The following is a 12,662-nucleotide window of genomic DNA, read 5'->3' as shown; positions in this document are numbered from 1 at the left end:
TTATCTGCAACTTCCTTTTGCAACTTTTCGTAAGACTATGAAAAAATACCAAGAGTGATGACAGAATCTTCCTTCTTTCTCGAGTTTTGGTGCAGATGTTAGCAAGCCTCGCGCACCACTCGAAGAGCCCGCCGCAATCAACGACGGAAGGAGCGATCAAAAGCCAAAGGGCGACGTTCATTGGTGAGACTTTAAAAAAAATCGTAAATAAAGAAGTGAACATAGAGATAAATATAAACATGAAACTGATAAAGAAGGCGGCACACACCATCCCGATGTACAAATCAGTTTTTCTCACCTTAGAGATCCGGGTATCGCCGTCAAAGAGAGTGAAGTTGCCGGCGAAAAGAAAGCAGTGAAACAGCAAAAAGCTTCGAATAAACTGAAGCATCTGGCGCACTCTAGAATCGCGGTCGCTATAGATCCTCCCGACTCGGAAAGCGGAGCTTGGGTCGGCACGTACGCTTTGGAAAATCGAGGAGTGGACCAACCTCGAAGGTTTTCGTCAGAGTTGCATTGCGTCGTATGTCAGTATAGTGAGCGCTTCGTCAGCTTCGCTTTTGAAGCGGTCATGAACATGTAGTTTCCTATAAATACGCAAGAGGGAAGCTCTGGTACTGGTGTTCATGGAAGCTGCAACGCCCGGTACTTCAGCCAGCATGGGAATGATGCACGGGTAAGGCACAAATTTGTCTGATCTTCGTTCTTCCGACTCCGTTTGGCTTCGCTCGGCTTCAGCAACTTTGTCACGAGACGACAATAGTCACATGTTTGACAGCTACGCTGTACCAGCTTGACCTCTTTAGCCTCACTGATTCAAATCGACTCACGTAGTTCACAACGGCCCGTTGCTTTATTCGAAACAACAACGGAACAGAACAATAAACAAAGCCAGAAGAGCGTTCGGTGCCCGCAAAGACGGATACTAAGCAAATTTGTGTACTACCCATCATCCCCGTGGTGGCTACACTATCGCACCGCCACAGTGACGTCAAGTTAATTTTAGGAAAGTCCATAATCAACATCTACCCTGCCCATCATATTTAGTGAAACAAAAAAAAACTGGAAAAAAGCACACACAAGTATAACGAGCTCAGCCGAACCTTTCAGTCGCGCGCCTAGCAGTAAGAGTTCGGACGCGGAACACGTAGCCGCCATTTCGTCTAGCATCCTATTCTCATATATAGGACCATGCTCAGTTTCTTCAATAGCACGGGATAGCATGCCATTGGCCAATAGCCGACGTAAATCAAGAGCGGCGTACGTATCACTTGTGCTTCTTGCCACGGGGTGTCGCGACGTGACGGGGCCATTCTCCAGTGTCAGCTGACTTTACACAGTGAGCAAGAGCCCTGCTCTGGACTCGCTGCAGGACCGAGGGATCGCGTTTCGTCACGTGTGATCAAGGTCCTCATGGACGCTGGAAGTAGCTCCTTTCTTCCGTATCGAGATGATTCAAGCACCGGTATGGCTTTTTGACAAGCAGGGGGCCTGCTTTACAGAAGGGCTAAGCTCCTCAGGTCGCTTGAGACGCTCGGTGAATTTCGTGGCTGATGGTTGTATTGTCCGCGATGTCCTCGCTTCCACATCCGCTCGCCGATCGAGGTACCGTTCACTGACTTCTCTAACCGTCTCCCAATCTCTTACTTTTTTTTATCTTAATCTTTACTTCGCTGTCTCTTTTTATCCCTTCTTGTCCCTTGCTTTGATGCAGACAGTGGCGGGGCTCACTTTTCATTTTCCTATTTAAGAATCACTGCGCTCCCCCTTTCACGTCACTTCTATTTATTGAAAGACCCCCTTTTAGGGGGGGGGGGGTTCGAATTTGTAAGGGGGAGGGTCACAATCGTACAGTACATAGAGACAGGGAAGAAATTGAGAGAAATACAGAGAGGTCAACCATATTTGTAGCATGCGGTTCGCTACCCTGCACTAAGGGGAAAGAAAAAAGAGGAGAAGGAAAGCGCAGAGAAAAGCAGATGCACGAAAAAAAATAGGGGGGGGGGGGGGTGTCTATACCCTATTCAATATAGGCCAGTACCACACAAGATGTTCAATAAGGTCTTCACTTATTTTCTGTGCCCAGACTGATCGTGTTGGCATTCGAGCACCAACTGTTCTCACAAGGGTCTGTCCTCAAGGTGGGCTGACGCAGGAGCTAGCGGCAGTCTGATACAGTGCATATTTATTAACTTAATATAAACATAGGAGAATATGCGCTTAAGCTTTTGAGCAAGTGTTCATGAACAGGTGATTTTACCGATAAAAGAGGTCAGGCTGATCAGCTCAAATTTAACTCGGTTTTTGTTTTCTTTTCTTTTTTTAGTTTGTGCCATAAGCGCTTATGGACAACGCCGCCAGAAGCGGCGGGCAACTACGTCACAGAAATCCGCTTCTGCGATTTCAAAAGAGCTCTCGCTGCAAAAGGCCCTCTCACCTGCACTAGGTTGGGTCTAGCCGCTGGGCGGTAGCTCTCTTCGGCGCTGGGCTGTACTTGGCGCTCATTGTCTTCAGCGCCCGAGCTGCCAGCCTGCTCGCCCCAGTCCCCATTCTTGGACGTAGTGGCAGAAGACATCCTGCAGAGACAACACACGAAGGGCAAAGACTTTGAGTCGACGAGTGAAAAATACTGGCGAATGCGAAACCACACTAGCAACAAAGGTGGACTGAAACACTCATTATTCATTGTTTAATGCTCAAAATGTACGCAGGCATACTCGACCAAAGTTGCCGTTGGTGGCTAGTTTGCGCTAAATTGTTCACTATTGGACCCATTCGGTGACGAAAATATTTTGTGTATACGGGCTATTTACTGGCTATGTTAAAATTTTTGGTTTTACTCATTCAAAATAGGTTTATTAATTCATCAATAGCAAATACTATGTTGGATTTGGCTACCAGCTTTGCGATAACAAAAGACATGGCTCATTCGCCTAGTTCTGGCTCAGGGTTCTGGCACCTTTTCAATTTCACCCGAAGGCAACTCTGCACTCGATCCAACACGTGTCGAGATAAGAATAAGATCAGACCTTTTCAGAATTACGTGCGCAACGTTATCGTTTGTTGGACACGATACACTATGTTTCGCAAATTTCGTAATTAACGACCAAAGATGATAGCGTATGACGCAGGCACAGTGGCGGCGAACGATTGGAGTATCTTACACAAATCACATCACGCGATGTCAAGTGAGCGCATTTAAGCAGCATGCATGCGGAATCATGTATACATGCATGCCACGCTTCGCGGAAATGCGTATCTTGGGACGAAGCAAAAAAAAAAAAATAAAACAGATGGCGAAACCTGTGGTATACGAACTTATAAGCTTCATCGCACGCGTTCAGATAATAGTAATACATTAACAACAGGTAGAGCATCAGTGAAATTTTCTGTGTAGAGTTTCTTTAGCTGCACTGCCCTTAACCTTTTTAATCTCGTATTGAGCGATTGTCTGGTTGTTCACGGTCCAACTTCATTCTATAGTATAGAGTTGTGGAGCTCGGCTGCTGATCCATTCGCAGGTTTGATCCTAGATGCGGTGGTGTATATACTGTATAATGCCAGTGCATGTTAAAGAACACCAGATTGTCTAAAACTTCCGGAGTCTTCCACTGTACTACGTCTCACATGCATACCAACTTTTTCAGCGTGTAAAACCTAAAACGTCATCAATACTTCACAAACTGCTTATAGCATGCCTCTCCAAAAACCCGGTCGGTGAATGTATCACCACAACCTCGCCGCTCCTGTACGGGTCCCAAGGAACAACTACGCACGTCCGAACTGCATGCCTGGTGGCGTCGCCATCAGAACCACATGACCTCAGGCCGCTTGTCGCCAGCATGCGAAAGTCTTACGTTAAGGCTGTTCGTCGTCTTACTTTTTTTCTTTTCGGGGGGGGGGGGGGCGATAAAAACGACAAAAATAACAAAAAACCATACAAAAAGAAAGCAAGAAATGCACATAAAGTACGAACGAGGCATTGACCCTTTCCGGCTCAAGACCTCCGGTGCCTTTCGGGTCCAGACGCCTCGCTCCTGCGGCGGGGGTCAGCGCGCGGTTCAAGCTCGCTCCCTCGGGTCGAGCCCTCGCGCCTGGCCAGTTAGTGGCCCATAAATAAGCCAGCGCCGTGAGACACGCAAAGCTCGGACGCCGAGCTCGTTCCTTCCGGAGTCCGAAGGTTCCGTCCTGGTTGCGTCTCGCGCGTTCTGCTTTCTTTCTATCCTTTTATTATTTTATATTTTTTTCGGCGTTACTGCATCAGCTCGACGCGCTTGCCACGAAACGTCATGCATGCGGGAGTGGGACGGGAAATGAGCGAACTTTGAAGTTCCCAGGAAGTGCGCCAAACGAAGAAAATAAAAGTAGAAAGGGGCACTGACATAAGACGCGAGAGTTCCTCTTTATACAAGAATCCAAAATTTTGGACGAGCTCGTAAGAAAGCGTTACGGCGAGAAGCGCGAAACAAAAATATTGAGAGAAAAAGTATTGCGAACTTGGTATACGAGCTCCAACTTCAAACTAAAGTGTACTCTCATCAATAGCCACAAACAAAAACGTACGAAGAATATAATCGAAGCTTGCGATGAGACATCCGAAAAGAGGGGGTGTGTTCTGGAGTCGAGATTTAAAGAGGTGGACTTGTCTTCTTCAAGACTACAGCTGATCGAAGAAGACTAGTCCTGAACAAGCACGGAAGCAGTCTTGAAGAAACCTTGAAGAAAAGTCCGCTTGTCGAAACATCGACACCAACACACACCTCATGCTTACAAAACCTTCACCTCAATTACCGCGACTTTTGAAGCGGTCAACATAAAGATGGCGAAGAACGATGTGACACAAGCGTGAACAGTTCCGTGAAGTGTGCGTGGTCTAAAAACGACGCAGAACACACGGGCATGCGTGATGATGTTCTCCACCACCTTAATCGGTCATGGGAGAGTAACAAAAGTGGAAGTTGTTTGAAGAACCTCAGTAAGCAAGTGTCATTCACCAGCATTCGATCGAAGCCCCACCGGTGAGAAAAGCACCGACACCTTTAATGGGTCATTTTTCAGAAGATGATGCCATTCCATGCTTTGGTAAGCCGTAATGTTAGAAACCCTCCACCCACGTCATCAGTAGGATCAGGTAGACATGGGCGCTGTACGATAAGACTGTAGTAGAAGCAAGCGTGAGGCATCCCTACAGTAGACATTAAGATTCCATTGTGTTGCCCCTTCTGTGGTAAGATTAACTTCTTTGCCACCTCCGCACTCTTGCTCAACAGAGGCGTGACCAGAAGGAGGAGGAGTTCAAACTTTTTCGCAATTTATCAATTTTACTTTCGTATATACACACGTACACATAGTAAATCAAGCTCGAACATTATGTACATAAAGTGTGGTGCTTAACCACCCCCCCCCCCACCCCCGAAAAAATTTAAAATTTCTGGCTACGCCCTCGTTGCTCAATACAGTTCAATAAGGATTCGAACGCATGGAACCATGTTTGCTGGAATGTAGACCAATTTAGAAATTGTACTCTCAACAGGTTACTCTATGTTTCCATCCCCACTATAAGGTCTCCCTCTCCTTTCATCAGTATCATTAAAGTAAAACAATTGCTGCTAGTTTGTCGCCACTGTTCTCACATCCTCCTTTGATTCGCACCTTGAAAAAAGAAGAAAAGTAAGTGCGTTATTGCTCCAACTCATTAGTCCGCCTTTCTTGACTATATACTGCACGAACGCAACATAAGCAACGCTCTTAACTCTCACCATCGCGTCGTTCATCACAGTCCTAGCTGGTGACTCAGACAAAAAAAAAAGACTCCCCTTCCTCAAATCGCGTTACTTCGCTCCCGTCTCACGTACAGCTTTTGGTTGAAAGCTCACGCCGTTCCGTTGGGAGAAAGGGGAACCCAAAGGAGCAGCGTCGTCGTTTAGGGTCAAGAACGGGAGTGGGGAAACGCGTAGTCGCATATAATTTGTGCGCCCTCACACGAACTAATCTAGAGCCGTTACACGAAGCCTTTATCCCGAAGAGTTCAAGCGTGGGGAAGAACAGCGGCGCTTGCGAACCAGCGGTGGGGATGGCGCGCACGGAAAGGGGAACAAGAGGAAGAAAAGGAAGAGGTGTTGTCTATAGGGAAATCTGCTCCAAAACCACAGGCACGTGAGTTGGGAACACCAAGGGTGTTCCTGCTCTTCCGGTGTGAACACGCTCGCCATTTATGAGACAGGAGCTAGGCGCAACAGACGTTGTTGAAGGGCCATATAGCACCATCCTCCAACAGTTTACCGTTTCCAGCGGAAGCTAGAAGTAGATAGGCTATTATGCTTAATACATATGTGAAAAATAGTCTGCAACATGATATCGGTCCAACATAATCCCCCAAAGTCGCCAGATAAAAACCCCGCCCACAGTCGGCAACGATCCGCCGAGGTAAGGTCAAGGTTCAATCAATGCAATCGACTGAAATAAGAGGATGAATAAGGCCTTCCATTGTAGTACGTATTATTGTCATTTCATTTCTTAATTTTAAATCGCCTAACATTCTTCCATTAACCATTTGAAATTTCGACTACGCATTCTTCACTAAAGCCCCGGAGTGGGTACCTGTCATAGGTTTGAAGAAAAAAAACAAACAAGCAAACAAACTTTCGAATCATCTTAGTCAAATTAACAAGTGCCTGTGCACGCTCGAATCGCCACCATATAGCCGACAAGTAAACTTAGCTCCCTCCATTTCGACGGGATAGTAGGGATATAGCTAGAAAGGTGAGGAAAGGGGAAGAGAAGGGTTAATGTGCGAAGGGGGCAGAGAGAGGCAATGATCGAGAGAAGCGATTCAAGAAATCCAGGGGTCGCACATTCGGCAAGCTTTCATAAGAAAAAAAATCCTAACAGTACGGCTGTAAAATACGAAAAGGAGGGGAGGCCTTGATGGAGGGGCAAGACCAGCAGGGAGGGGATTGTATGCATGTAGGTGAGTGTTCCACAGAACCAAACAGCGCCCGCGGACTCGTTCTCCGACGTTTCAACTCCTCCCCCCCCTCCTTGTTTCGCTCAGCTCAAACACAAAGTCGCACGGCCGACGGTCCCCTAATTAAAGTCGTTCCCGCTGACTGCAAGCCACTCGTGCGGGTACCATGTAGACCCGCGGTGTCGCCTTTGATTGGGACCGCCACGCTACTACTAGCGACACCTCCTAACAATCAAACACACCTGAATCTTTCTTTTATCTTTAATCTTTGTGTAGTTTGTTTCTTTATAGGGGACATGTTAGGCACTGCTGAAGAGAGTGGAGCCCTGCCCAAGCGCTGTGTTTTTTTAAAGCTGTGCGTCGATGTGTTGCAGAGCTCGCAACCTGGAAAGACTATTTGCTGCTTCAACAAGGCGGAGGTCGCCCGTTCACCAGACATTACCGCCAGGCACGGCAGCAGTGAAATTGTAGTTTTCTGTAATTATTAAGGCAATAAATTAGTCTTGCATGCTGGTAAACAATCAATTGGTGAACTGCTTGATTACAAGATACTAAAACTATAACTATACTCATTATTTCCCAATTACTTCTAACTAATATATAACCTGTACGCTTCTTTTATCTCAAAAAAAGCGATAATTTTTTTTTATGTTTTACGCCAAGCTGCAGAGAGACATTAGAGAGAACCCTATTTCAGTCGCACAACAGACTGCCACACGCGTGACATCGTGTGACGTCAGAGCGCGCATAACCACCTTCACCTCCACCAACCAATCAGGTGCCTTTCGAGCCTCCTCTTTTTAGAACTAGGCAGCTACTATTGCACTCTGGTAGTGCTCCCACACTTTGTTATTATTCCTATAGAGCCTGTGATTTGGCATAAATTATGACATAAAATACACAGGCAAATTTTCCTCGTTCTCTATGTCCGACAGTGAACTGTTGTAAGGTAGACCCGTGCACATGCTCAACAAGTTGGTGGCAGTCAAATCTCAGATTGGGGCGCCACAAAATAGACACGATGTACGATATGGGCTGCGATAATTTTGCATCCTGAATGTGATCACAGAAAGGGTAAGAGCATTCTTGACACTCTTGTAACACAATTCAGTGCGCGCTTACCTATTGCGATACATGTAGAAAAAAAAGCCTAACTATGGAACAACTATTCATACGCTCACTTATGCATTCGTATAATGCCACAGCAACGCTAATGTCATCTTCTTTTGCGTTAATCTTCGAAAAGACTCGACGCCTAACGTAGCTCTTCACTGCTTCCGATATCGAAGGCCTTGCATGTGTTCTGCACCTTTCGTGATCTTGATGTGCCCCCTGGATCAGTTCATCTTTGACCACGTGGTGATGTCATGTGATGGCATCCTCATGTTAAGTCCAAAGATGTGACGTCATAGAGACGCAATAATGTCGTCCAAATGACGTCACAAACGGTGGCGCTCTGTAATCTGATCGCATAATGATCTCTTGCGTCACCTCGCGTTGACATCGGCGACGGTCTCTTTTGCCGTTTGATTAATCATCTAAGGGTTTCGTCTGAGAAGACGAAAACGAACGCGAAAGAACGCGCATGTATTCATTCTTTTCTAAACAACAGTCAATGCCGTTGTAAGAACTGGTTATTGTCATTACCCCCCTAATGAAAAAGACTCGTCATGACTCTCACCTTAACGGTTAAATTTATCACTGCATTTTACGTTAATCTCCATCCCCCTCCCAAGCGCATGGTAACAGACCGGCTGCCTATAGGCTGGTTAACCTCCCTGCCGTTCTTTTCCCCCTATTTCCCTTCCTTCCTTACGTTCATCTACACACAACGACAAAAGGGCGGATACGCGTTAACACGAATACAGAAATTCAAATAAGTGGACGTCCCGAGTGCACGCACGCCAAACGAGGCGACGATGTCGGTCCGGGAGTGCCGGGGCTCTTTTCATCAGCGGGGCTCGTTAGGTAACGGCTCAAGAACGAGAGCCAATCGTGTACGCAGGCGCAGAGACAAACAAACGCAGCACACGCGAAGAGCTGCTCCGAGGTGAAAAGTGAGCAGCCCGCAAGCAAATAAACGTGCGCAAGGGGGCCAGAGGGGCATGGTGAGCTGGAAGTGTCAACGAGGAACACGACGACTTTCGGAGAAGGTTTCCACAAGCTAAAAAAGCTCACGTACATGGGTCTTGTAAGAGGCTGAGGAGGAAGGTTTCTGCGGAAGAGAGGGCGCAAGATGTGCGGGGATAGCGATGTAGCGGGTCGCCGTAGAAGGGTCATTTAGTGAGTAAGGAAAAAGGGGGGGATAGCAGCCACCTAATGCGATTAGAATGTCCTCGCCTTAACGCCCCAAGTAGCTTTCTTCCGAGACGAGCACCGCTTCGCACACCGCGAAGACGGAACTGTTAACACGAGGGCACGGAACTTCCTCCTTCCCGTTCGCATCGCCACCGTCACCTTCGTGACTTAATCGCGAGTGCGGCGTTCTTCCAGCCTCATCAGAGTGGACGTTCACGCCCTTTCCTTCCTTTTCCTGTATAGGAGCGGAGGAAAAGTTCTCAAGTCCCTCCTCTCTCCGTGGTCCACCCACCGACTTCGCAAGCCATCGTCTTTCCCCGGGCAGTGCTTCAAATGGGAGCTAATCAAACGATGATGCCTGAACATCAATAACTGAGCGCCTCAGCTGGCTTAAAAGAGGAGGGAGGCGGAGATAAATAGAGTAGAAGGGGAGTCTCGCCTCCCCTTTGCTCTCCATTAGATGAGTGGGGTGGTAAGAAGGCGCTCGTAGTCGATGGTTGTTAACTCCAAATGTGAAACGGTACCGCTCCAGCCGACCGCGACTGGGGCCTCCGAATGTATACGAGTGCTCCAACGCCGTACTCTCTCTCCTACTGCAGCCCGATGAAACATTCGTTGGTCGTCGTCGACTTGGGAAGGAAAGGGGCACGGCGTATATTGCCGCGCAATGATCTCTCCGAGGCCGCCAACGAAGAGTCGGCTCGTTTCGAAAGTGGTAGAAGGTCTTGGACGAAAGGAACGTGGGTCTGAGCTCATATAGCGAAGTGTCTGCCATGTTGCCCCCTCTTTGTATAGTTACATATATGATTCGAACGTGTCTGAGCGCGAAAAGGGGTGAGGCGTATATACGGCGGTATTCGGCGAATGGAGACAGATCGCGAGATACACGCTCCAGATGACCGTTGACGAAGACGTTAAAGAAATCTAGCATCGATTGCGTATGGAGGCCCGGATGGGAGACGCAGTTATACTCCTAATGCGGTGTAGGTGCGAATATGTATGCGACCAGCAATATGAATGGAGCGATGCGTTATATCGTAATGCACTGCAGAACTTCATATACGTGCTTTGTGCCTTGATGTATCAGAAAGTAGATAAGGAGTGCGGATGTTATACACGCATAAAAAAGATTTCATGTGCTTATCGGTGAGGCGGTAAAGAACATAAGACGAGAAGTGGATCGTGAAAAACGTTATCTGATCGGAGTGCGGAGAGTTGCAGTGTGATGTTTTGTTATAAGGACTGATGACACTCAATGTCCGCCCCGATGGTAGAGCTATTTATTTATTTATTTATTTATTTATTTATCTATTTATTTATCAATACTGCCAATCCCGTCGCATATTTACCATATTTTTATAGAAGTGGGCTTAAAGAGTCTACTGGCATGATGCTGCAGATTCAAAAAATTGTACTATAGCTAGATAGGATTAAAAAAAATGTGTATATATATATATATATATATATATATATATATATATATATATATATATATATATATATATATATATATATATGTGTGTGTGTGTGTGTGTGTGTGTTTTAGTGTGTGTGACGTAAGAAGGTAGCGACGGTTGGTATTAGCCGAGGTATAAGAAGTCAGAATAGAAAAAACATGGCGTATGAGCCAGGCCACGTCTCCTAGTCATCATAGCGTCACACAAGTTGACAGGATGAAGACCTCGAAACCACTTAAACAACCGGCCATCATCATCGAAGACCTCAGTGAGACGCAGTGACCGAACGCAGACCACAGAAGTGCGTCACCACTGGACACCGTTGCAACCATCATGACAGAACCATCGACAGAGCTTCCCATTCCCAAGTACACCGGAGCAGCGGACGATGGACCCGTGCAGGACTGGTTCCACCTGTTCGAGCTCCACGCTACCGCTGCGTCGTGGTCGAAACAAGCGATGGTAGCCAACTTTACCGATTAGGTTTCCGGTGAGGCCTTCAAATTCTACCTCACCAATATATTTCAAAAAAAAACGAGTCATGGGAAAAGATCAAACAATTAAGAAATGACCGTTTGGTTTAAAGAATACAATGACGACTACGACGAAGACTTGCTTATAACTCACCGTCCACCGACAAGCGCACTCGGTCGTCACAGTCAAAAGCAGCCTTCACGCATTGACCAACCTCCTGCTTTTCTATCACGTAGATCTTCGGTCGCTCACAACGCCCAACTCGCGTCTCACGCGTTCACTATGGTCGGAATAGAGCAGAGGAGCTCGCAGCGTACTCAGTTAAGCCCGGGATCTACAGTTCAGTTTCATGCGCCAGAAGAGCTCGCATCGTTCATTGCACAAAAACACAGTCATTCCCAACTAGAATCTGACCAAACCACGCCTGTTGCGGTGTCGCCATTGAGAGCACAGCCATCTGAAAGCTCAAACACAGGAGGTTCGGAAGCAACTCTTACAGGTTGCCAGGTGTCAGAAGCCTGCGTAATGAATGCTGTCGCATGCGCCTCTGATGTTCCTCCAGTCAAATCTGTCCTACCAACTTTACTCCCTGAAAAGCGTTACAACAGCCCACGGACTACCAGCTGCCGACTGGACACTACATCAGTTTGTAAAGAAAACTGGCATGATGTTCGAGAAGCGCTCCCACCTCAGCACGTTCCATTACAACCACAGCAACGCCAGCAAAAGCAAGTCCAAGGATTCGAGACACTGCAACAGATACGGCAACAAGGACGACGACGCAAAACGAGCCTCTTAAAGCAAACTCAAGACGTGAGGCATATACGCATAAGGTATCGGCCCCACAAACGCGTTTTGCACAAGAGATCAAGACTGCGCCTACTATTACAGCTTCGAAACCACAGAAAACGACGAAAGAGACGAAAAGGCATCATTTGTATTACGCAGAGACCGAGACACCAATCCGTCATCCGCGACCATGGCGCTCGCAAACTGAAAGCACACCGTCTGTTCCCACCACGACACACAATTCGACGCCTTCGACATTCGAACCTGAAATGCTACAGGGACTCCCAACCTTGCCCGTTCCTCACAAGAACTCAACCGATGTCATCACCAGTGCAGATCTTCAGGGTGTAATTATACCATCCAGGACGCAACAGCCAGCCTCGTCCACCCGAGTTCTTTTAGATATAGCCGGACTGTTTCCCTCTGTTGTGGATTTTTTGTGCGAGTTAAGGAGCTCCCTTCTGGAATGGAACTACGGCGCATTTTGACGTTTTTCGCTTTAGCACTCTGCGTTTTTGTTGTTTTGTTAAGTGTCTGACGCGACTTCTTCCGGGGGGAGGGGGAATTATGTGACGTAAGAAGGTAGCGACGGTTCGTAGAAGCCGAGCAGGAAGAAGTCAGAATAGAATAAACATGGCGTATGAGCAAGGCCACGTCTCCCAGTCATCATAGCGTCA

The 12,662-nt window shown here is 47.2% G+C and overlaps 1 protein-coding gene across 3 annotated transcripts in view; it reads right to left on the bottom strand.

The window, feature by feature from the left end:
* The window catches only part of LOC119168211 (uncharacterized), a 500,388-nt gene that overhangs the window by 303,660 nt on the left and 184,066 nt on the right, over positions 1 to 12,662 (bottom strand). For all 3 annotated transcript variants that reach the window (XM_075867474.1, XM_075867475.1, XM_075867476.1), the window contains one exon: positions 2,438 to 2,576. In XM_075867474.1, the coding sequence (XP_075723589.1) occupies positions 2,438 to 2,576 (139 nt within the window). The remainder of the gene's footprint in view (positions 1 to 2,437; positions 2,577 to 12,662) is intronic.

Source organism: Rhipicephalus microplus, chromosome 6 (assembly GCF_043290135.1).
Source record: "Rhipicephalus microplus isolate Deutch F79 chromosome 6, USDA_Rmic, whole genome shotgun sequence".
Taxonomy (NCBI): Eukaryota; Metazoa; Arthropoda; class Arachnida; order Ixodida; family Ixodidae; genus Rhipicephalus; species Rhipicephalus microplus.
The sequence above is the reverse complement of the archived record's forward strand: the minus strand, read 5'-3'. Positions and strand labels throughout refer to the sequence as shown.